The sequence below is a fragment of the Podarcis tiliguerta genome, assembly GCF_965153285.1.
Source record: "Podarcis tiliguerta genome assembly, chromosome: 16".
Taxonomy (NCBI): Eukaryota; Metazoa; Chordata; class Lepidosauria; order Squamata; family Lacertidae; genus Podarcis; species Podarcis tiliguerta.
Window position 1 is genome coordinate 4,866,487 of NC_139549.1, and position 25,711 is coordinate 4,892,197.

Below are 25,711 nucleotides of genomic sequence, written 5' to 3' on the forward strand. Positions count from 1 at the left end.
AGTTTTCCAAAGAAGTCACCTCATCTCTCTGAGGTCCCGCTGCCCACCGCTGAATGTGCTTGGCTTGGCTGATGTATTTTTTTCCAAGTTGAGATCTCCTTTAGATCAAACTTTGCAAAGAAGAAGAAAATGTCTGGTCTGTTGATAGTGAAATGTCAACACTGCTTTGCAGAAAAAGAAGCCAGACTCAGCAAAACACTGGTGACCTGGGGTTATGGCTGTTGTTCCATTTCTAGCATGCCTGAAATTTAGTCCCAACAGAAACAGTAGCTGCTGCTGCTGTAACTAGAAAACAAGCCCCTGGCAACATCAAATGGTATATTTTAAGGGAGATAAGGCCTGCCCAGGCTTGCTAGAAGGGGATCTGTCATAGAACCAAGTGTGAGAAAATGCAACTCCTGATTCTTCTCTGTATTTGCAAGTGGAACAAATGGTGGCAGACAGCTGTGTGTGCTTGTGTTTGTGCTATACATAAAATCATGTTTGGGGGCATCTGGTTTTTTGTGTTTTTTTTTACTTGTGTCCATAGTGGCTTGGAACTCACAGCTCAGGTGTTGTCTGAATGGTACAAAAAAGTTAAATCTCACATCAGTTTTATTCTACTTTTAACAGAGGAAATGGCCAAAAGACCAGTGTAAAATAAAAATGATGATGATTCTTTAGTATAAAAAAATCTCTTGGACAGAGGAAGGTGTATATTCTAAATTTATAAGTTTACGCTGCAAATTCTGCATTTCTAAGAATCCAAGAGGCCCAGAATCAGCTCTTTCATTTACCCTGCCATCACCAAGTGAAAAAGTTTCTCACCCTCAAGGCTGTGAAGAAGATACGCTTGAAAAATTGTGGCAATGAGTGGCAAAATCCCACTAACCAGAATAGGAGGCAGTGCTAGGTTTATTATGGTCAGTACTGTGGCTTAAGGTAAAGGTAAAGGGACCCCTGACCATTAGGTCCAGTCGTGGCCGACTCTGGGGTTGCAGTGCTCATCTTGCTTTATTGGCTGAGGGAACCGGCGTACAGCTTCCGGGTCATGTGGCCAGCATGACTAAGCCACTTCTGGCGAACCAGAGCAGCGCACGGAAACGCCGCTTACCTTCCCGCCGGAGCGGTACCTATTTATCTACTTGCACTTTGAGGGGCTTTTGAACTACTAGGTTGGCAGGAGCAGGAACCGAGCAACGGGAGCTCACCCCATCACGGGGTTCGAACCGCCGACCTTCTGTTCGGCAAGTCCTAGGCTCTGTGCTTTAACCCACAGTGCCACCCGCATCCCAACTGGCTTAGTGGAAGTCAAAACAAATGATCTGGATATTATAGGCACATTTGGATTCCTGGGATCATGGACAGCCTCTCCCTGAATTATGATCTATTTTTGTGTACGTGTTAAAAAACTAGAACTCTGCTGCAGAATTATGATGAAAGAGCAAATTGTATACCTCTCCATTGGGGAAGGGTTGTAAGTCAAGTGATAGAACATCTGCTTTGCATGCAAGAAGGCCCCAGATTCTGTCCACAGTGGCATTTACAGTTGGGTCTTGGAATATTCCCTGCGTGAAACCCAGGAGAGCTGATGCCAGTCAGGGTAAACATTACCAAGCTAGATATATCTACTTATAGGAAATGGCTGCCTGGGGCTTCTCGTGGTGCTGGATGGACATTTTGCACTCAAAAGGGTTTCTCAAACTTTGTTGAAACTTTACTCCCCTTCCAAACAGTTTGCTCAATCTTCCTGGACGGATCTCTTTACGCCCACAGCGGCACCACAAGCATCAACTGCTTAGCGGGCGAGCATGTGAAAGACCTCGTGAACGGCAGCACATCTCCCTGCCGCCTACGTGCCGAGATCTGTGGATCTGGGTAATAGGGCCAGCCCTACGCTGGAACAGAACGGAGATGGTCACCTCAGGGATCACATCTGGGTTGCCCTTGAAAGACATTCAGCAGGTTCCATTATGTATACAGTGGTACAGTACCTCGGTTTCCAAACTCTTGGAAGTCGAATGGTTCAGTTTTCGAACGCCGAAAACCCCGAAGTAACTGCTTTGGTTTTCGAACACTTTTCGGAAGTCGAATGTGCTTCCATATTGCGTTTTCCGTAAGTAAATGCTTCCAGAAATGCATGCTTTGGTTTTTGAACGTTTCAGAAGTCGAGCAGTCTTCTGGAACGGAGAACGTCCGAAAACCGAGGATTTTAAAAATCATGCATTATATATTTTTCCGATCTATAGAGGGCGCCATTCGGATGTTTTACCCTAGGCAACCCACCTTTGCAGTGTGAGCATTTAAAAAAATGGTTAGACCTCAAAGGCTAGAAACTTGGGTGAATTGGGGTTTTGAAGTAAACAGGAACTGGCCTGGCAATGTCTAGTACCCAGAAAGACAACCCTCCATATTGAGAGACAGGACACCTTTGCTAGGGCAGAAAAACAATGCACCAATTCGAAATTTGGTGATACTTCAGAATTCTTACATGTAACCTTCTTGCAATTTGAGTTTTTCTTCAGGTCTAATCATTTCTTTAAGCCACTAATGGAAATCATTCAGTACCTAACGGGTGTTCCTCCTTTCCTTAAAATGTAATAAGGTCCACAATTCAAGAGGTCTCAGGTCGCAGTGGTAGACTATGAGCCTTGTATGCCAAAAGAAAAAAGAAACATTTCAATCTGTGCATGTCGAACTAAAAGCACAGGGAAGGATGCTCTCTGTCAGAGACTCCATAGCTGTTGTCAGCTATGCTAGGCTTGATCAGGGGAGAGGAACAGTTTTCAGACCAAGGGCCACATTCCCATCTGGGCAACCTTTCAGGGGCCACACCTTAGTGGTGGGTGAGGCCTGAGGCAAAAGTTGGTGAACAATAAGCTAATTTCCATGTATGTGAAGCAGGGCTGGCCAGGGTGTGGACTAGGGAGATGGGGCATGGCTTATGAGGTGGGAAGGGAGCTCAGTAGAGTCCAAAGGGCCAGGCATAGAGGCCTGGAGGGCCACCTTTGTCCCTTGGGCACCAATAGACTGATCCAGCCTATAGCAGTTCCCTGTGTTCCCTGACTGGAAGATTAGAAAATAAAGAAACAGAGTGAGATTATACATCAAAATTTTCAGGGTGAGGGGAAATTAAAATAAAAAAGAGGATAAGTGACAGACTGAGAGCTTTCCTCACCCACGTCCTCCCCACAACCTTGCATTTTCAAACAGGGATGGATAGTCCCATCATGCTTTGCTGGTGAACATCCCAGGAGTGAAGGAAATTGCCACAAAAAAAGAAAGAAAAAGGGAATTGTAGTTTACCCCCTCACAGAGCTATAATTCCCAGCACCCTTAAACTAGTTCCCAGGATTCCTTGTGGTGGAAAATGTGCTTTCGATATACTGAACTAGATGGGACACACACAGAGTCTGCTGTTCTTATTATGCTATCCTGTTTGGGCACGCCAGCAAGCATGAAGAAACGGGCAAATAAAGCAAAGCAAATAAATAAATAAAAACAACAAAGCAGCCAGGAAGAAAAAAATCAAAAACAACCACCATCATTAAATGCTGTTAAATGAAGCCGCCAAGACTAGGATAGAGGTTGAATGAGCTCATTGTTTCCCTCAGTTGAGAAATAAGCCAGCTTCCGATCCTAGGAAAGCACCTGCTAAAACTGCTTATTTGTGTGGGGAAAGGAGAGCGGGGGGAGGAAGATTGTATTAAATGTGTGTTTTCTCACCCTCCCCATCTTCATGGCGTACGTGGTTAAAGTTGCAAGGCTAGGCCCTGCTTGCATTGTGGGACAGCAGCAATGAGGCAATAAGGTTGCTTTTTTAGAAGAAGGGAGATTAAAACTGACACTTTCAGGGGATTAATTGCTCAGGTTGGAGGCTTTGAGCGCCGGGTGGAGAAAGGTGGAGGGGATGCCCGGTTTTTTGTAACCTACACTGTTAGCAGAGTTCCCAAATGCGCACACTATGAAAGCAAGCTGCCTGGAAATTACAACCTTTTAAAAACTTTTCTCGTGTGGGGAACTGCCCATGGTTACCCCATGCTGAGGACAATGCACTCTACACATGCCCAGAGGCACAAACCTTGAGGGAATCATTTCTTTACACGTGTTTTCACACTCTTTCTATTCACAAAATGCCACCTCAGATGTGGCGGGGGTTTTTAGGAGGAGAAAATGTCTTAAAAGGCTGTCAAAATCACTACTAAGGAAACAGACTAGTCTGAGGAAATACTCTCTCCCATTGTGGTTAGAAACCGTCTTGAAGGGCAAAAGTATTAAAGATTATTTTGCAAGGTTGTGTTTTTTGAATCCGCTGCCTGATCTTGTAAGATCAAAGAGAGATAAATTAAAATTACCACATGTGGATATTTGGTGCCGGCCTGAAACAATTTGTCACCTGAGGCACAAAACCCAATTAGAAAAAGCCCTGCCTTGAACAGGCAATAAAATATAACTCAAATATAAATGGCCCAACATTTCATTGGGCTTTCATTATGCTATCTGAGGCAGCCATCTTAAACTTTACCTCATGGCAAGCAATGCCCTTTTCACCTTTTCAACGCTCATTGGTTTTCTGAATCAGATTACCTCCTCTGTGTATGTTACCCTTTTGAAACAAACAAAAAAATCACTTCAGATTTTGGTTGGGGTTTGGGGAACAAGTTTTATGTAATAAAAAAACACCAAATAGCCACACACACAAAAATTAGTGAGGTGTTCTTTACACCTGTCCCTGTACACCCAACCAAAAGAAATTTTGGTTTTAGCTTCTGTTGTAAGCTGCCCAGTTTTCTGTCTGAAAAAGACTGAAATCTAATAAACTTTTCCAGTCTGAGGCAAGCCATGCTGAGAAGTCGCACACAGGTTGTGAGAGAGAAAAGGAGCTCTTTGATTGTTGTGACAGGAAAATAACTTTCCCCTCAGAACAAAAAGGTTGTCGCCAAAATACCTGATAACTTTTTGAATTCACTGATGTAAGAGGGAGCCAAGAGAGGGCTAATCTTGATATTTCTGACTCAAAACATCACTCCCACTGGTTTCCCTTTTAGATTACACAGATAATCCAGTTAAAGATTTCCCCCTTTTCTTCTCTTTTTTTATTACGGTCTTTATCTTCATCTTCCCTTTCCTTTCCTCATTTGTCATCAATGTTATTTTCCTTTAACACAGGTCAGCCGCCAAGCACCTATCAGTTACATTTGTTTGATGTTTCTACTGCTTTACAAATGATTAAACACCTTGATATTATTTTTTTTAAAAAAATGTCAGTGGTGCAAGCACGACCCTCTTGAAGCTGGCAAAACTAATTTGTTACTTGTATGCAGTTTCCTCAGAAAAAAAATAACACCTGTTTTATTTTTATTTTGAACCGTTGTACTGGTTATTTTATTTATTTACAACATACACACAGGAAAACCTAGCTCTTACCTAGCGGGAATATTTGATTAAAACAAAAATAAATCCAATAAGCTAAGTTAATACAATATATCCCTTCCAGCTAAACCGAGCTGAGGAACTAGGTTGTCTCATGAATAAACGGCAACTACAACTGTTTTGGTTTTTTTTAGGTTTTTTTTATTCAAAATTATAACAAGACATATTATCCATAAACATATCCTTATTCCCCCCATTTTCCCTCCCTCCCCCACCCCACCCCCCGACTTCCCTCAGTTCCAGTCTTTGGTTTCTCTAAAAATGCTGTTTTTGGCATGTTACACAGTTGTATAGATTCTCAAACTGTTTAGCTGATTATTATCAGTAAAATTTTTGTGAATTTTTATTCAAAGCCAGCCAAGGAGTCCAGTTCGCTTTGTTGTGTCTTCAGATACTTTGTAAAGGGTTCCCATTTATCTTAAAAGTCACAGTTATCCTTGTCCCGTAGCTTGTATGTCAGTTTTGCCAGTTCTGCATAGTCCATCAATTTTTCTTGCCACAATTCTTTAGTTGGGGTTTTTTCAGTCTTCCATCCTTGTGCTATTAAAACTCTCGCGGCCGTTGTCGCATACATGAAGATGTTTTTCAGCTGTTTTGGCAGATCTTTCCCTACAATCCCTAATAAAAATGCTTCAGGTTTTTTAACAAATGTTAAATAGAACATTTTCTTCAATTCATTGTATATCATTTTCCAAATTTTTAAAATTACCTTACAATCCCACCATATATGATAAAATGTTCCCTCCTTTTCCTTACACTTCCAACATATATTTGAACTAGTTTTGTACATTTACAACTGTTTTGTTGTAACGGCAGGTAGCAAATAGTGGAAATTGTTCTTTGAGGACTAGAAGCACAGAATTTAAATTAAGGAAAGGGTGGTGGGGATATAACTGCCATTACAACTTCTTTGCAGGAAATGCAAGCCCTGCCCCCTTCCCGGTTTTTGCGACAGTTGCAGCTGGGATGCCATGCACCGCAGCGACAACTATAGACCAATTTTGAGACGTTTTCCTGGATTACATGAAGTGCCAGTGAGAGAGAAAAATTCCAGAGAACTCTTTCATTACGTGCCTCAGTTTCCCCACCCACGCTCTTTTTAGAGACATTAGGACACTGGCCACTTCCTCACCAAAGGATGAGGTAATGAAGAAACAAAGTGGCTTTGGGTGTTGTGTTTGAGGGGGGCAGTTTGGTTTAGTTTGGATTTTATTACAAATTTGCACTTCCTGGAGCAATACGTCAACCCCAATACCCACATCTACGCTGCAAGATTTGCACTTACACAAATTTTGTGCTGCAGTTCTGCAACCAAAGAATGGGTTAAAAAAAATTGAATATTAGGGGACATTCATTAAAATTGCAGACTAAAAGGCATTAGGTTAGGGAAATGTACTTGCAAACACACACTAAATATTGACAAACCTTTGTGATTACTTTTTTTAAAAAATGGCAAACTGATGTGGAAATGTTGCAAACTGAATTTATGACTGAATAAGAAATTGACAATATTTATCCAACCCTTTATGTGGGAAGAGGTGGTATACAGTATATCCCTGGTGAATCTGAGTTGCGTCCAAGTTTTTACTCAATAGTAGTAGATCCATCAAAATTAATGGCCTACTCTGAGAATGACTTAAGGCTGAACACAACCCCATTTATTCAGTGTCAATGCGTGTAAGAAGATTCCCAAAGGCTTCCAGGTCTTTGCAAAAAGTTGGCCCAGACTGGCAGAGTCAGCAAATTTCTTATCCAGGGCTCACTTCCAACCAGGAAAAGCCGTTGCTGGATGAGAGGTTAAGCAACTCAGCCACACCCAAAACCAGAGTGACAAAACGGTTTGGGGATCGGCGTCATTTCCCACTTCAATTTTCATTTTATTTTTTTTAAAGGTGCACGGTCTGATCTGGGTTTGCAGAAAGGCCTAGCTAAGAACAGGCATCATTTTCAAGTTGGCAATGTGTGTGTGGGGGGGGGGTATGGGTATGGGTATGTAAGTGCCATAAAGGCTGCAAGGGGATGCAAATTGGTTGTATTGTGTGGAGGCTTGTTTGGTTAGATTCTATCTCATATCCAGGAAGGAAGAAAACTGTTTTGAAATTGCTGTAAAAGCCAATGGCAGGGAAAGAAAAATTGAGCAATGATTCAGCAAAGAAACAAATTTAGAGTGCAGGAAGGTTGATTAACCAAACAGCATATTTATCTCTTCTGAACACAAGTGAACATTTGCAACTAAGAATAAAGTCTACAGATATTCCAGAATTGCTCTGAGAATGTTATTCACTGAGAGATGTGAATACTCTAAAAATCTAACTTCTGAGGTACTATTCAAAATATATACAGTACCTCTCATCTCTGGATCTGAAGATGTAGACTGTGAAGAATCTGAGGAACACAAAAATGTCAGTTAGTGATTTTTCAGTCAGCACTCCTGAGCCTGCCTGGCAGAAATTAAAGAGGGAACGTTTCTCCAGAATTCAAAGTGAAAGTCATACAAGATTGTTTCCATTTGTTCCCTTTCAGGAACCCGGGATGACTACAAATCTCTCCAGGGCACTCCCAAAAGCTTTGGGTTGATGCCTGGAAGGGACATCAGTCTCACATTACAAGGTAGAAGATGGCTTTTCCATGTAGCTGTTTATCAATATAGCACCTTTTTGCCACCTAAAGGGACCCTTTCCTGCTTCTAAATCTTTCCTCTGATCTCCACAACTGTGGTTTCTCTTCTTAGCTTTCCTGGCTCTTTCTCCTCAACAAACCTTTTCTCTTTAAAAGCTACTGGCATGAAACATTTGCTTCAAGATGCAGGGAAACTCTTGCATTAGCTTCTGCTGCAACAGCCTAAAACTTCTCTGGTTCGTTCCCTCTCACATTTCATGTCTACATTTCAAGATTCTAGTCCTCACTGTGTAAACATCTCTCTCTCTCTCTTCTCCCCACTTATGTTACTTTCTTTGTTCCTCACGATATCACTGGTCCTATGGGCACTGGACGAAGGCTTGAGGGTGCTGTGCCAAGGGATGTAATCCCAATGGGGGTACTCTGGAGAAGGGTCATTTCATTGGTACCAAAAATTGGGTAACACAGGGGTGTGGAACCTCTGGCCTGAAAGACAAACACAAGCACCCAAGGTTCTCTATTTGGCACTTGGGCTCTCTCCCAGCCACACCCTTCACTGGTCTTCACTGGTGTCTCAAGGTGGGGAGTGAGCGTGTGTACTTAGAAATGGAAAGTATAATGCTGGTGGTCAACAAAAGAGGTTTAAAGACTGATTCAAGGCAAATCTTTTAAAATGTAGTATAAACACTGACAACTGGGAAACACTGGCCTGCGAGTGCTCCAGTTGGAGAACAGCCTTTACCAAAGGTGCCATGGGCTTTGAAGACACTCGAACTCAGGACGCAAGGGAGAAATGTCCTAAGAGGAAGGCACGCTTGGCAAATCCACACCATGATCAACTCCTGCCCGGAAACCAATGTCCCCAACTGTGGAAGGACGTGTGAATCCAGAATTGGCCTCCACAGTCGCTTAGAGACTCATTGTTAAAACCGTGTTTATGGAAGACAATCTTACTTGGCTACGAGTGATCGCCAAAGAACATTTGCATTCATTGCTCCATCCAGTATTGTCTCTGGCCCTGCCCACCAATGGAAAGTTGCCCGGAAGGAAATGTGGTCCTTAATCTGAAAAAAAGGGTCTGCACCCCCATTTTAGCACTGCTGTCTATACATTTGTCTGACAGCCCAGCTCTGAGTGCAGATTCTGGGAAATGAGAAACTGCAGCTTGGCTGTCTAATAAGAATGGGCTGGCCCTGTCATGGCTGCTTAAGCGTTTTTGTGGCTTTAAACAGAAAATCCACAACAATGTCCTCTTTGCCTCCTGCCAATTAACATGGGCCACAATCCAGCGGCATCTGGGTTTGGGTGTTTATTGGTTTTTGCACAGTGCTGAAATAAGCAGTTGCTCTGTTTAGTGAATGTGGAATTCCTCAGAACCCGGTGCTTCCCACTAATTTTAATTGGCAATAAAACTAAGCCAATCTTGCAAAGCCTGGATAAAAATCTTTCGAACTTCTCCCGTACTGCTCAGCCGAGGAGGAGTTTGGAATTTTTGAAAGCCTCGATGATACCTGTCAGGGGTTCAGGAGCAGAGGCACAGGAGAGGGAGGAAATAGATGCATATTGCATTTCTGTTCCATCACCAGCCCTTCTGGCAAGTAGAGAAGTGGGAATTGTTTAAAGGACATTATGAATGTAGGAAGCTGTCTTGAGCCCAGTCAGACCACTGGTCCATCTTGCCCCATACTGTCTACACTAACTGGCAGTGATTCTCCAGGGCTTCAGACAGGCAATTAATCCCAGCCCTACTCGAAGATGCTCGGGGCAGGGATGTGACTTTGTTCATTGTGTCTTTCAGTACCAGAGAATTTAAGGGGTGGGAAAAGACTGCATGGAGGGGACTTCAAGACCCAATTGTGGGCTTCCTGTTGGGATGGATCCAAGAAGGCAAATTCTTGTGTGGCAATGTACCAGCTTGTGTATCTGAAAAAGGAGTGTGTCCCCAGGACAACCTCAGAGCCAGGTGTGCGCTAACCGTAACACACCAGGCGTGCGAAAGTACATTGCAAGGAATGTTCTTGAGGTGTGCTCCTCTCGGTTCAGCTTTCAGGAACCAGTTTGGTTAAGGTAACTGAGCAGAGAAAAAGGGCTCGCTGCACCCATTTCTCCCCAGAACCCCCCTTGTGAGCATTAGTCAGGGGAATTTTATCTGATCTCCCCAATTCGAAAACAAAGCGGGCAGTTTGATCTCCCAGGAAGGTATAGGAATGTTTACAGGAAGATGCAGAATACAGGAGACTGGTAACTAGGGGAACCTCTCGTCTTTTGAAAGAACGTCTCATTCTTCTCTAACAAAATGTGTCATAATGTTTATGAAGAGTTCTCTGAAAACACGTATGTGGCAATGAATAATGGAAGGGGAACAAAAGCGTCCACTGTCCCTCATGTTTTTAAATTTTTTTTTTTAACACCCAGAGATGGGGCATGCCATTGAATGAATGAGACATGCATTACACACATGCATCTAAAGTAAGTAATTGTGGCATCATTTGTTTTGGGTATAAGGAAGGAAGCAACTTGTGCTTCACATCTCCTCTGAAAGGACAGCCTCTCATCTCCCAGTGAAATAGGACCTCAAGTGCCAACCAATTGAGCAAGTCATGCGGAAAAGGACGGTTAAGCTAGAACGTCACAGACGCCCAGACCTGTCCCAAAACACAGGTGCACACAACGCCCCAGTCTAGCCCAGCCTGTCGTGAAGTCTTACGTTTGTGCGAAGGGGTTTGTGCTCGTTCAACCTGTTTCCTCTCTACCCTGCTCTCGAAGCTGGAGTTTGTAAGCTTCTTGGGGAAAGGGCCTTTGGATTGCCCACCCATTTTTGCTTGGCCACAAGGCAATGTAAATACTGTGTAAATAGTAAGCACCAGGGGTTAGGGGAGTTATAGTCCAATAACAAATGGAGGGCACCAAGACTTGCGAAGTGCGTTTGAGTCCCTATTCTGGCCCCATTCATTACGTAAGACCTGACCAAGGGAATCAGGCACAGGGACTGCTTCACTGTGGCCCCACTACTGTGGCACATACAGTGGTACCTCAGGTTAGATGCTTCAGGTTACAGACTCCGCTAACCCAGGAATAGTACCTCGAGTTAAGAACTTTGCTTCAGGATGAGAACAGAAATCGCACAGCGGCGGTGTGGTGGCAGCAGGAGGCCCCATTAGCTAAAGTGGTACTTCAGGTTAAGAAGAGTTTCAGCTTAAGAACAGACCTCCAGAACGAATTAAGTTCTTAACCCAAGGTACCACTGTACTAGAGAGAATCGCCAAGCCCGGTCTTTCCTGTTTCTCTCTTTCCTGTCTTCTGGAATTCTTTTTATAAATGGTTTGTTTTGCTTTTCCCAGCATCGTGTTTTGAACTCATGGTTGCTCTCTTACTGTAACCCCCACAGGGATGGAAATTGCCTTCTCGTGCTTTACATAGTGCCATCTACTGAAATAGCTCTATAATTTAAATAGCTCCTCGACACATCACGCATCTAGTCAAGCACAATAAATTAAACTAATTTACATGATTAAAGTGTCCAAGGGATGATCATCAGTTGATGTTGTTTATCCCTCTGTCTTATGAATATGGTAGCATATTATCTGCTTCTATATTTGACCAATATATTGTTACTTCAGCAGTTAAGCCATTATAGTTGTTGGGTTTTGGGGGCATGTGCAAGTGTGTGTTCCAGAGTTTTATTTATTTATTGGTGCTTCTGTTTGGAAAACTGCATTCAACAGTTTTTTATACTTATATATATTGAAACTTAAGAGTAAAAATCACATGAAGCTGAACATAGGGAGGATTCAGGACAGACAAAAGACGGCATATCTTTATGCAGTGCATAAACTATGGAATTTATTTCCATAAGAGGCAGTGACGACCACCAAGTACCCCATAATGCCTATATTCTGCAGCCACAACTGGAGGCAGCCATGCTTGATGCAGTAGAGTGAAAGAAAAAAGCTAATGCTATTCTAGGCTGCATACAGAAATAGTGTCCAGACCAAAGGAAGTAATAGTACCACTATATTCTGCCATTCATTCATCCATTCTGAAGGAAATCAGCCCTGGGTGCTCACTGGAAGGACAGATCCTGAAGCTGAGGCTCCAAGACTTTGGCCACCTCATGAGAAGAGAAGACTCCCTGGAAAATACCCTGATGTTGGGAAAGATTGAGGGCACAAGAAAAAGGGGACGATAGAGGATGAGGTGGTTGGACAGTGTGAGTTTGACCAAAGGTTGGACAGCATGAGTTTGACCAAACTGCGGGAGGCAGTGGAAGACAGGAGTGCCTGGCGTGCTCTGGTCCATGGGGTCATGAAGAGTCGGACACGACTAAACAACAATATTCTGCCTTGGTCAGTTCTGGGCGCCACAATTTAAGAAGGATGATGGAACATGTGCAGAGGAGGGCTACCAAGATGATCAAGAGTCTGGAAATCAAGCCTTATGAGGAACGGTTGAAGGAGCTGGATATGTTTAGCCTGGAAAAGATGGGACTGAAAGGAGATATGAGAGCCATCTTCAAATATCTGAAAGGCTGTCACATGGAAGAAAGAACAAGCTTGTTTTCTCCTGCTCTGGAGGGCAGGACTCAGACCAATGGCTTCAAGTTGCAAGAAAGGAAATTTAGACTAAACATCAGGAAGAACTTTCTGGCAGCAAGAGCTGTTAGATAGTGGAACGGGCTCCTTTGGAAGGTCGTGGGCTCTCCTTCCTTGGAGGTTTTTAAGCAGAGGTTGGATGGCCATTTGTCATGGATGCTTAAGGTTGAGAGTCTTACATTGCATGGAGTTGGAATAGATGACCCTGGAAGGTCCCTTCCAACTCAATGATTCTGAATACCAGTTGCTATTGCACTTGGGTCCTGCTTGCAGGCTTCACACTGGGGCATCTGGTCGACTACTGTGAGACCAGGATTCTGAACGGGATGGGCCACTGGTCTGATCCTGCTACAGGGCTCTCCTGATGCAATTCTTTCACAGGTTTGCAAAAATCCAGCTTTTCATGAGGCAGTACTCCCTGCACCCTGAAGCAGAAACCCAGCCCCACAGAGCATTCAGTCCTGCTTATGGATCTCTGGAAGTTTTTTTTACCTGAAAAAGAGAGGGTGTGGAGGAGGAAGTTGCAAGAGTTGCCAGAGGCTCCATTGCACAAGGGAAGCCTACACCACAATGAGCCCTGCTGCCGCCACTCCTGCCGAAGAAAAGCGAAATTGCATCAGGGGCTTGAAAGTCATCCTTTACTCACATGAGGATTCTGGCTCCTTGGAAAAGGGGGAGGGAGGGAGCAGGCATTGCGAAAGAGGGGCCGTTTTGTTGTCTTGGGCAACCGGAGGCCGTTTAAGAAAATAAAATAGATGAATGAAAAAGAAGAAGAAGAAGAAGGGGAGGAGGAGGAGGAGTTTGGATTTGATATCCAGCTTTATCACTACCCGAAGGAGTCTCAAAGCGGCTAACATTCTCCTTTTCCCTTCCTCCCCCACAACAAACACTCTGTGAGGTGAGTGGGGCTGAGAGACTCCAAAGAAGTGTGACTAGCCCAAGGTCTAGCTGCATGTGGAAGAGCGGGGACGCGAACTCGGTTCACCAGATTACAAGTCCACCACTCTTAACCACTACACCACACTGGTGAAGCTGTTCCCACTTTCCAAGATTGCTCCCACAATCCACGGGCTGGCTCCATGGCCTTGTTTCTGCAGAACAAGATCTCAAGGCAAGAGCTGGGATGCATCAAGAAGGAAAAGCACTTGTGTCTGTGGAAAGCGTAACTTGTAAAGAACCACCCCATAGCCACGTAGGAGGTTGCCTTATACAGTGGTACCTCAGGGTACAAACACCTCAGGTTACAAACACTTCGGGATACAGACTCTGCTAATCTGGAAGTAGTGCCACGGGTTAAGAACTTTGCCCCAGGATGAGAATAGAAATTGTGGCGGCAGCGGGAGTCCCCATTAACGAAAGTGGTACCCCAGGTTAAGTTTCAGGTTAAGAACGGACCACCAGAACGAATTAAGCTCGTAACTAGATGTACCACTGTACCCAGACAGAGCATTCGTGTTTGTAGCTCAATATCGTCTGCACGATATCAGCAGCAGCTCTGTAGGGTTTGAGGCAAGGACTCTCTCCTAGGCCCTATCCTGCAGGTTTGATTTATTTCATTTCATTCAAATGAATCTCAAAGTGGCGTACAAACAATCAATATCAATGACCTAATAGAACATCGCAAATACAGTGGTACCTCAGGTTACATACGCTTCAGGTTACAGATTCTGCTAACCCAGAAATAGTGCTTCAGGTTAAGAACTTTGCTTCAGGATGAGAACAGAAATTGTGCTCTAGTGGCGCGGCGGCAGCAGGAGGCTCCATTAGCTAAAGTGGTGCTTCAGGTTAAGAACAGTTTCAGGTTAAGAACGGACCTCTGGAACGAATTAAGTACTTAACCCAAGGTACCACTGTACATACAAAATAATTAACAAATTATAAATAAAGCAATCCATAAAACACTATTAACAAAATAGCAACTAAAAAAAGAAATAAGCTAAGCACTGCTAAGTTCATACACATTCTCCACACCCCCATGACTCGCAATCCTCCTCTCTATTCAGTTCACCAAAATACTCGTAATGTCTGTTGTTAAGCCAGCTGAGCCAGATGTTGCACGAGATGCTGGGCACTGAACCTGGTGTTTTCTGTGTGCAGAACAGGGGCTCTACTACGAAGCCACAGCCCTTCCTCTACTGGCAACTGACACCAGCAGGTTAAAATCAAGCTGGCCTTGAACTCTTGTCTGCTTCTGAAAGTAGAAAAGGGACCCACTTCCAAGGCATTCACAGACGACGGCAATGCTAGGTGACTAGTCGGTCAGGGTCTGAAGGGTAGATTCCCCAGGAAGCTTGTCGCTCCCTAGGAGAGTGAAAAACAACAAGAAACCATCCCCTCTGTATTGTGAGCCCAACTCTGTGGAACTCCCTCCCACTAGAAGTCAGGCAGATGGTGACTCAGTCATGCAGGATATTTTCCAGAGAGTTGGAAGGGACCCTGAGGGCCATCTAGTCCAACCCCCTGCAATGCTGTAATCTCAGCTGAAGTATCCATGACTGATGGCCATCCAACCTCTGTTTAGAAACCTCCAAGTAAGGAGAGCTCACAACCGCCTAAGGGAGACTATTTCACTGCTGAACAGCTGTTACTGTCAGCAAGTTCTTCCTTCTGTTTAGTCGGAATCTCCTTTCTTGTAACCTGAAGCCACTGGTTCAGACCCTACTCTCCAGGAGCAGGAGAAAACAAGCTGGCTCCCTGTTCCACGTTACAGCCCTTGAGATACTTGAAGATGGCTATCATATCTCCTCTCAGTCTCCTCTTTTCCAGGCTAAACATACCCAACTACCTTGACCATTCCTCATAAAGCTTGGTTTCCAGACTTTTGATCATCTTGGTTGCTGTCCTCTGCCTAAGTTCCAGGTCGTTAATAGCCTTCTTAACTTGCGGTGCCCAGAATTGGGCACAGTATTCCAGGTGTGGTCTGACCAAGGCAGAATAGAGTGGTACTATTACTTTCCTTGATTTGGGCACTAGACTTCTGTTGATGCAGCCTAGAATAGCATTAGCCTTTTTTGCTGCTGCTGCATCACACTGTTGACTCGTGTTCAGCTGTTCATTTCAGCTGTTCATTTAGGGGTCTACTATGACCCCTAAATCCTTTTCACATGTACTGCTAGTAAGCCAGGTGTCCCCCATCTTATATTTGTGCATCTGATTCTCCCTGCCTAAGTGCAGAACCTGACATTTGTCCCTATTGAAATTCATTTTGTTACGTTTTGGCCCAGGTTCTCAAATCTGTTAAGGTCATTTTGAATCCCAATCCTGTTTTCTGTGGCATTAGTTACCCTTCCCAGTTTGGTGTCATCTGCATCCCCTCAGTTCCTGCATCTGCTTATGCAGTGGTACCTCGGGTTACAGACGCTTCAGGTTACACACTCCACTAACCCAGATATAGTACCTCGGGTTAATAACTTTACTTCAGGATGAGAACAGAAATCGAGTGGCGGCAGCGGGAGGCCCCATTAGCTAAAGTGGTGCTTCAGGTTAAGAACAGTTTCAGGTTAAGAACGGACCTCTGGAACGAATTAAGTTCTTAACCAGAGGTACCACTGAAAATATATTGAACAACAACAGGCCCCAGACAGAACTCTGCGGCACTCCACTTGCCACTTTCCCCCCAGGGTGCTGAGAAACCATTAGTAAGCATTCTTTGGTTTCCGTCAGTCAACCAGCTACAAATCCAAATTTTGACCAATTAAATGTGCCTATTTCACAGTCAAGGAACACTGAGGTGGAAACATCAAGTGCTTAAGGGCAAGGCAAGATGTGTAAATATATCGTTCATTTTTATTTACATACAGTTTCACAGAACATGTTGTTGTTCCAGTGGAGAGTATCAGCCAGGAAACACCAAGACTGAAAGAGAACATTCCCACTCAGCAAGCAGTGCTAAGCGTAAGTACATTACAATACTAAGATCCTATGATGGCTGTGTTTTTGTGCAGTCGTGTGAAAGCCTCGCTGACTTAATGCAGCAAGAGAAAATCTACCAGTCCCCTGGGGTAAAGCAAAAACAGCATATGTACTTCTGAGTTTAAACAGAGAGCATTACACTTATTACTCAGTCCACACTCACCTTTCCCCAAGTTCCCAACTCCCTGCAAGTTAGAAAGTAGGTAAGTTAAAGATCAGAGGGTAGTGGGTGCCAGTCATCTAAAAGCCCCCAGGTCTCAGTCTCTCTCTGAAGAGCTGAATGCCAGGTTATGTTTGCAACAGAGTTAGCGGTTGCCTTGAATTTTTGATGGATGCCAATTACAGATTTAAAAGCACTTAGTCACTCATGCGCGGGTGATAAATCCTTTCAAACAGGTTTTTCCAACCTGCAGCGGAAAACCTGTATTCCTTCTGAGTTCAGGCCTTCAGCATCCCTTTCCCCGCTTTTTAACAAGCCAAACAACGCCACCAAATAAAATATTGAAGAGTCACCGAAGCTGAGTAAAAATTGACTCCTGGCCTGGCTCTTTATGATACGCCCCAATATCCGGCTTGCTATCAGAAGGTCACGTTTCTGTCATACTAAAAGGAAAAAGGGGGTGCAGAGCCGTGCAAAACCCAACAACACAGGTTAGAATCATAGAATCATAGAGTTGGAAGAGACCACAAGGGCCATCGAGTCCAACCCCTTGCCAAGCAGGAAACACCATCAGAGCACTCCTGACATATGGTTGTCAAGCCTCTGCTCTGGTTGATCTAGAACACCTGAATGCAATGATTTACTCAACTGTGAGTCAAGGGTTCTCTGTCCATGCTCAGGGACACCCTGTCATAGCTTCGTTTTTGTTCCGGAGCTCAACTGTGGTATTAAGGACGTGCCTTTTCTTTTCCTTCGAGCGGATGAAAGCCAAACTGAGTCAGAGTTGGGTGGTGACCCACGTCACCTGTTGCCCCAACTTCAAGTATTCTTGAACCAGAAAAGAATCCTGCTCCTTCCTCTCCCCCCTTGCCCCCTCCGCCAAGTGTTTCGAAACTGTGTTACGTAAGAAGAGGAGCCCGGCTGAATCAGATGCAGAGTGACCAGCTAAAGTTTAATGTAGAGGCCGAAGTGGTGCCCCAACAGGAAACTTGACCGGAAGGACACCTTCATCCCTCCCGTTTTCAGCAGCTGACGTTCAAGGAATATTTCCCCTCTAGCATTTTAGCAATCAATCAATCAATCAATCAATCAATCAATATCAAGGCAGACCACCTCTGAGCATGGGAGGTTCAATTTTAAGCCACCACCATGGTTAAAAGGTCTTTGATAGAGCTCTCCTCTGTGAATTGGTTCCATCTTTTTTTCCCCTGACAGTCACCTGAGCTTTAAAAGACAAGAGCTGCAAGACAGAACCTATCATTAGGCAAAGTGAATTATTATTATTAGTGTTCCACAGATAGACAGACAGACCAAGGCAGTTCAACTTTTCATGCCAAGTGGGCCGCAAGAGTACTTCCAACACAGGACCTGTGGGCTGCACACTGAAGTAAATTTCCATATCGTAAATAAAAAGTGTTCACAATATATTTAATATTATTTAATGTACACAATTTATATATTCAATTAAATATTTATAATTATATACACAATTAATAGGTTTAACTATTAAAGAAATTTTATACACCAACAGATGCATGCGCTTTCATTAGCAATGCATGACACACACACAAATTAATTTTTAAAGGCTTTAAGGTGTTCTTTCCTGAACGTTGCCGAGGGCCGCCAAAAAAAGCCTCGTGGGCTGCACCACCCTGATATAAACGTACCCCTGCCTGTACGGGCCAGTCTTGACAGACTCTAGGGTTGTGCGCCCATCTCACTCAAGAGGCCGGGGGCCAGCGCTGTCCAAAGACACTTCCGGGTCAAGTGGCCAGTGTGACATCGCTGCTCTGGCGAGCCAGAGCCGCACACGGAAACGCTGTTTACCTTCCCGCTAGTAAGCGGTCCCTATTTATCTACCTGCACCCGGGAGTGCTTTCGAACTGCTAGGTTGGCAGGTGCTGGGACCGAACGGGAGCACACCCCGTCGCCGGGATTCGAACCGCCAACCTTTCGATCGGCAAGCCCTAGGCGCTGAGGCTTTTACCCACAGCGCCACCAAAATGCTAAAACCACTTAAATACTAAAAGTAACTAAAACAACTTAAAAAGCACTTAACGTAAGTACCTAAAAAGACCCCGATGGACCTGCTACCAGGATGTTACGCATGCTGGCCCTGAGTAACTATTTCCATGCATCAACTCCCATAACCATTAAAGAGACCTATTTGCATCTGATAAAGGATATTAGGGGCAGGGGGCAAGGTAGAATTTATGAGCCGAGCTGCTGCTGACTCAGTCCTGTGAAGAGGTGTGTGTGTGCGTCTCTCTTCCCTTCCCACCTGTGGGTCTTCTGCAGCTTTCCGGGAACGAGCTGCGACAAAGATGAATCACTTGAGCAATGTGCACACACACCTGCCGTTAAATGCCCCCCCCCCCCACTCTAGGCACCAGTTTCAGTGGGATCCCTTGTCAACGAGACACACCTTACGCATCCTTAGAAAAGAACAACTTGGCCTGACCCCGACCTCGACCCGCCAAGGCCCCTGGGGCTAATGCAGTAGTTCGCAGCGAGGCCAACCAATCAATGAGACCGCCAGCCAAGCTGCAATTTCTCAAGAAAAGGTATTTTAATTTACGGGCCTCCGCAGGGGATGCGGTGACCATGAAAGACAGGCTGGCCAGCGCGAAGGAGAGAAACTTGGCATCCCTCCAGGAATGCGTATCCACAAACAGCTTTTCTGAGAAAGAGGGTTCTGCTCTCCTGCGGCCTGGTTGTTGTACATGCTGCTCTGCCAGTCAACCAAGAAAAATTGCAAGATTTTGAGGGATGTTCGAAGAAGGCAGCGGGGAGGCTTTGATGTACGGCCTAGGCTGGTTCAGCTCTAGCAAACAAGGATTCCTTGCTTGATAAGATGAGCTCAGTCTCCAAACTGTGGGGGCATCGATGCAACTTGGTGAAGACAAGGATCTTGAAACGTATCGTGACCTTGAGGTGCCCCAAAAGCATGACACTTGTGAAATGATTCACACACACACAGCTTTTGCTGTTGTTTCTGTTACTTGTGGATGTCCTGGCAGGTTGATGATGGGGGTCTCACCTCTCCTTTAGAAGAGATCTTCAGCATTTCTGACACGAGCTTCCCGGAGCTCGTGGAGCCTGCGCAGCACCTCGTGCGAATCCCGCTCGCCGTATTGGTGGTTGTTGCGGCTACGGACGTTGACGGTGCGGTTGGACTTCTCCTTCCGGCCGACCACTAGAAGCAAGAACATAAGATTAAGGGGAGCCTTCTGGGTCAGGCCAATGGCCCATCAAGGTCCAGGGTCCTGTTCTCACATAGTCAAATGCCCCGAAGAACCCAGTAATCTCGATAGTCTGCCTCTGAACCTGGAGGCTCCATAAGGACATCAGAAGAGCCTGCTGTATTGGACCAAAGGGGCCCACTCAGTCCAGCATCCTGTTCTCATAGGCCACCCTGTTGCTTGTGGTAAACCCACAAACAGGACCCAAGCACAAGATTAACAATCCCCTGCCTTGTGTTTTCCAGCAACTGGTATTCAGAAGCATTGCTGCGTCCAACTGGGGAGGCACAACACAGCCTCTCCAACATAGCTAGTAGCTATCAATAGGTGTCTCCTCCTCCTTCATGAATCTGTCTAATCCAACTCTGAAGCCATCCAAGCTGGTGGCCATCACTGCCTCCTGGGCGAGGGAGTTCAATAATAATAATAATAATAATAATAATAATAATAATAATAATAATAATTTATTATTTATACCCTGCCCAGCTGGCTGAGTTTCCCCAGCCACTCTGGGCGGCTTCCAACAAAGATTAAAAATACATTAAAATGTCACACATTAAAAGCTTCCCTGAACAGGGCTGCCTTCAGATGTCTTCTAAATGTCAGGTAGTTGTTTATCTCTTTGACATCTGATGGGAGGGTGTTCCACAGGGCAGGTGCCACCACCAAGAAGGCCCTCTGCCTGGTTCCCTGTAGCTTTGCTTCTCGCAGTGAGGGAACCGCCAGAAGGCCCTTGGCGCTGGACCTCAGCGTCCAGGCAGAACAATGGGGGTAGAGACGCTCCTTCAGGTATACTGGGCCGAGGCAGTTTAGTTTAACTACACATTGCATGAAGTAGTACTTTCATTCTAAGCAGTAGTAGAGGAGAAACAGGAAGAGACATGGAGATTTGGAGGAGACCACTTGGCTACATGGATTGCAAGCTTTCAGGGGACATAAACCAGGGCTGCCCAAACTCCCCATTGTTTTTTAAAATTGCCCCTACACTTGCAAGCATATAGCCAAAAGTGTAACAACTCAAAACTTGATTCTGAGCCCACTCCAGAGATTTCGCTTATTCTTCACCCTTGTGGATGCTGCAGCTGTACAAGAAGTTTGGATCAAGCCCAAACTTTTAATCAACCTAAGACAGCTGGGGGTGGGGTGGGGCAATGATCCAACTTGGTATAACGAAGCTTCCTACGATGGGGAAGGGCTGTAACTCAGCGGCAGAGCAGAAGATCCCGGGCTCATTTGCCGGCACCTCCATCTACGGCTGGGGAAAGACTCCCCCCTGCCAGAAACAACGGAGAGCTAGACAGTGTAGCCAATGCTGAAGCTAGATGAACCAATTTGGTCTGACTCCGGGTTAAGGCAGGCTATTTCCACTCGCTTTTGGAGATGCCAGCTCACCAAACTGGAAGTTGTACTGGGCCAGCTGGGCTTTTCGGATCTTGCGGTTGAGGGTCAAGCTTTGGTCGGCATTGATGTCTGCCATGAATCCTGCCTGGTGGAAGAGCTGGTGGACCTGAAACACAAGGGGGAGAGTGTGCGAGAGAAGCGTCAAATACAGTGGTACCTTGGGTTACATACGCTTCAGGTTACATACTCTGCTAGCCCAGAAATATTACCTTTGGTTAATAACTTTGCTTCAGGATGAGAACACTTCCTTACTGATAATCACACACCCCAGTTCTATCCCTCCAGGGCAGCTACACTTTATAAAAATATATATTTGTGTACACTAAACATTCTGTGGCAAAGCAATGTTTCCATCTGAATGTCTTAATCCTTTTAACTGCATGAAACTTATTAACAATATTTAACATTTGACTAGGGGACATGGGGCGGCAGGGAGTGATTACAAGGAGGCCAAACAATTAAATAGAAGTCCTGCCCATGATAGATTGGGGGGGGGGCGCTTTCTTGACCTCCTCTACAGTTTTTTCCACATTTCAGCAGAAGCACCCTTTTCACACCAAGAAGACTAGAGTATTTTTTTAAATGCACTGAAATTCCTAGAAAGCTGAGTTGTGCACCTAATACTTCTCCCCTTCACTGTTTCCTAACATGATTTCACAGAGTATAATGCTTTGTGTATAATGAACAGGCAGATCCATGCTAGTTCTTCTTGTCTCTCACCTCGCAGGCATAGTCCTCCACATCTGGGCCAACAGGGATCACCATAATTTGGAATGGGGACAGCCAGAAGGGCCTGCAACGAGAGCAGAAGGCACAACACCCTCAAGTCAGCCTAATTCTTCCTTCCCCTCCTGCAGCTCCCACTTCCTCGGTGATCTATTGATTTATTAACTTTTATGGCTTACACTCATCAGCTTTTGCAGCTCCACAAAAACCCACGGTTCTGATTCCTTGACTGCTTTTGCCCCCGCATTGTGGCATTTTCTGTTCACAATAAACCCCGGAGAGCATATATAGCTGGCTCCATAGGGACAATGCCAGCTTAACACTTAAAAGTGGGACATTTCGATTGTTGATTTTTCTTTGACAGGTAGAAGCACAGCAGCAGGGAGTGATCCGGCCTATTTATAAGAACGTAAGAAGAACCGGGGGACGCGGTTGGTGCTGTGGGTTAAACCACAGAGCCTAGGACTTGCCGATCAGAAGGTTGGCGGTTTGAATCCCCGCGACGGGGTGAGCTCCCGTTGCTCGGTCCCAGCTCCTGCCAACCTAGCAGTTCGAAAGCACGTCAAAGTGCAAGTAGATAAATAGGTACCGCTCCAGCGGGAAGGTAAACGGCATTTCTGTGCGCTGCTCTGGTTCGCCAGAAGCGGCTTAGTCATGCTGGCCCATGACCCGGAAGCTGTTTGCGGACAAACGCCGGCTCCCTTGGCCAATAAAGCAAGATGAGCGCCGCAACCTCAGAGTCGGTCACGACTGGACCTAATGGTCAGGGGACCCTTTACCTTTACCTAAGAAGAACCGGATGGATCAGGCCAATGACCCATCTAGACCAGCATCCTGTTCTCCAGGTAGCCAACCAGATGCCCCAACAGGAAGCCTGCAAGCAAGATTTGAGCCAAGGGCAAACCCCCCTCCTGTGGTTTCCAGTTTTCAAAATTATTACTGACTCCATCGGTGAAGACACAGCATAGCCATTATGGCTGGAAGCCATCAACAGCCCTCTTGCTTCCGTGAATTTGTCTACTCCCCTTCTAAAGCCATCTAGGTTGGTGTCCTGCAGGAAGGAGTTCCATAGTTTAACTATGTGATTCAGGACACTTTCCTTTGTGTCCTGAATCATACAGCTTTATTGGATGTCCACAGCTTCTAGCGTTACGTGAGAGGGAGATAAAACTTTTCCCTATCCAGTTTCCCCATGTCATGCATCCTTTTACGAACTTCATCTATATGAATTTGAACAAGAGGAAATGTTTTCAAACAATGGCAGCCTGCACTTGCAATCGCTTTCACCACCTCATCCTGCAACATGGCGAGACCCAGCAAGGAAGATCGGTGACACAGCCCCCCGGTCACTCACCACTTCCCGCCGTAGTTCTCTGCCAGGACAGCCAACATCCTCTCGACAGAGCCAAGGACCGCTCGGTGGATCATCACTGGTCTCTCCTCCAAACCACTGTCTTTGCTGTATGGGACATGAGCACACGGAGTCAGCACCTGAACTCTCAGGGCTGTGTATGCTCCAAGTTCCTGAAATCCTTTTGGGTGAAGCTAACCTTGGTTTCTGCCCCAACACTGCAGCCTACGTTGAACGGCGGAAATTAAGAAGGTAAGAAGGGCCTGCTGGATCAGGCCAGTGTCCCATCTAGTCCGGCCTCCTGTTCTCACTGTGGTCAACCATCAGATGCCTGTGGGAATCCCCACAAACAGGACCTGAGCACAAGAGCTCTCTCACCCCTGGGATTTGGAAGCACTGCTGCCTGCAGCTGTGGGCTGTGAGTGCATCTGCGTCATCTAGGCCAGGGGTGCAAGCTTCGCTCAGGTGGGCCCCATAGCTTCCCTGTGGATTTGTAGCAGAAGGCAGGAGATGGCACATGTTTAGGAACGCAGGAAGCTGCCACACCTTGAATCAGATCATTGGGATCCGTCTAAACTGACTGGCAGCAGCCTGCCAGGATTTCAGGCAAGAGATGTTCCCATCCCTTCCTGCAAATGCCACTTAGAACGGAACCTGCATGCAAAGCATGTGATCCTAACACTAAATAATGCTAATATTCCAGTCCTTGTGGTTCCAAATCAAACCAAACCAAACCAATCAGGTCTGGAACAAAATTTCATTTCGGGCTTTTTTGCTTTTGCCTGCTTGTGTTGTTACTCCTGTTTTGTGGTTTAAAATTAAAACAATTGCTTTTTTTTAGATGATAGATAGATAGACGGATGATAGATAGAATACCAGTACTTTGAAGAGGCCCAGTCCTCCCCCCACCTAGCTATTCCTTATTTCTAAGAGGGATCTTTGCCAAGATGCACAAAAAAGCTTGCCCAATAACAAGGTTACAGTCAGACCTCTGGCAGGCAAAACACTTCCCCATTCTTCCAAGTCTGACACCTAGAGCTGGCACACAGCTGGTGCCACGCAGATTGCAGATTAGCTCCTGCAGCTGGTAAACCAATCTCCAGAAAGCTACTAAACAAAGGCGCCTTCACATTCCTAGGCAGTTCCTCTTTCCCTGTCCTGTGGTCAGACAGGGGTTGGGTAGGGGAAGGACCAGTTGCGAAAGTTGGGTGTGAGGAAGCGAAGGGAGAGGGAGAGAGTGAGAAAAGGGAACCTTCCACTCAAAGAGACCCGAGAATGAGGCTCCTCTGACGGAATCGCTGTGGGGATTTTGCGTTGGCTCTCTCAGAAGTTACGCACTCATGTCTGAGCTTCTTGCTTGATGTTATAAACACTATGGCAATGTGCTGTGCTCAGTGTAGGGCTTTTTTTGGGGGGGGGGAGCGAAGGGTGCAAGCCCAGTGGTGGAGCATCTGCTTTGCATGCTACGGTGCCAGATTCATTCGCACAAAACTCACTCCGTGTTTTGCTTGCACAATCTGGCAGGTCTGGAAAGAAACTGGAAAGAACTGAAAATGTAAGAGCCTGTAGCTCTGTGGCAGAAAGTATGCAGAAGGTCCTTTGGGTCAATTCCCAATGGCATCTCCAGGGACGGTGGGCAAACACTCCTGTCTAGAGCAGGTGTGGGGAAAACTGTGGCTCACCAGACATTGCTGAACTACAACTCCCATCATCGGCATCCCCAGCCTTGCTTGCTGGGGCTGATGGGAGTTGAAGTTCAACAACATCTTGAGGGCCAAAGGCTCCCCACCATCACCTTACAGAACCACTGCCGATTAGTGCAGGGCCACAATGGAAACCTGTGCCTCTCTAGCTGTTAATGGGCTACAGTACCCATTATTTTGTTGTTGTAGTTTTAACCATTTTAACTACAGTGGTACCTCTGGTTGCAAACAGGATCCATTCCGGAGGCCCGTTCGCAACATGAAAAGAGCGCAACCCGCAACGGCGCATCTGCACACGCGCGGGTTGCGATTCGCTGCTTCTGCGCATGTGGGTGACATCATTTTGCGCTTCTGCGCATGTGTGAGCGACAAAACCCGGAAGTAACCCTTTGTGGTACTTCTGGGTCGCCACAGGACATAACCTGAAAGAACGTCACATGAAGCGGACGTAACATGAGGTATGACTGTATTTATTTGTGTTTTTACCTTGTATTTTTACTGTGCGAACTGCCCTGAGATCTTGTGATGAAGGGTGGGATCTTAATAATGATAAGAATGATAAGAATTCTAACCAGTAGCTATGCTAGTTGAGG

At 45.6% G+C, this 25,711-nt stretch overlaps 1 protein-coding gene and 1 long non-coding RNA gene across 5 annotated transcripts in view; one reads left to right on the top strand and one right to left on the bottom strand.

Annotated features, from left to right (window-relative positions):
- Positions 1-25,711, bottom strand: part of TARS2 (threonyl-tRNA synthetase 2, mitochondrial) — a 55,290-nt gene that overhangs the window by 1,257 nt on the left and 28,322 nt on the right. Inside the window, exons 15-19 of one of the 3 annotated variants that reach the window (XM_083416557.1) lie at positions 23,419-23,523; positions 22,059-22,131; positions 21,330-21,444; positions 19,736-19,891; positions 18,699-19,008 (exon numbers count right to left, since the gene is read on the bottom strand). In XM_083416557.1, coding sequence (XP_083272683.1) covers positions 19,743-19,891; positions 21,330-21,444; positions 22,059-22,131; positions 23,419-23,523 — 442 coding nt within the window. In that variant the 3' untranslated portion in view covers positions 18,699-19,008; positions 19,736-19,742. Of the gene's footprint in view, positions 1-18,698; positions 19,009-19,240; positions 19,892-21,329; positions 21,445-22,058; positions 22,132-23,418; positions 23,524-25,711 lie in introns of those variants that run through there. The other 2 variants (XM_083416558.1, XM_083416556.1) reach the window with 2 other exon arrangements.
- LOC310666281 lies at positions 5,892-18,349 on the top strand. Of its 2 annotated transcripts, XR_014505845.1 has the most exons (4): positions 5,892-6,555; positions 7,936-8,022; positions 16,424-16,517; positions 17,454-18,349. It is a non-coding gene; the product is annotated as an uncharacterized lncRNA (long non-coding RNA). The 2 variants fall into 2 exon arrangements; XR_014505846.1 differs by lacking the exon at positions 17,454-18,349 and having other exon boundaries at positions 16,424-17,183.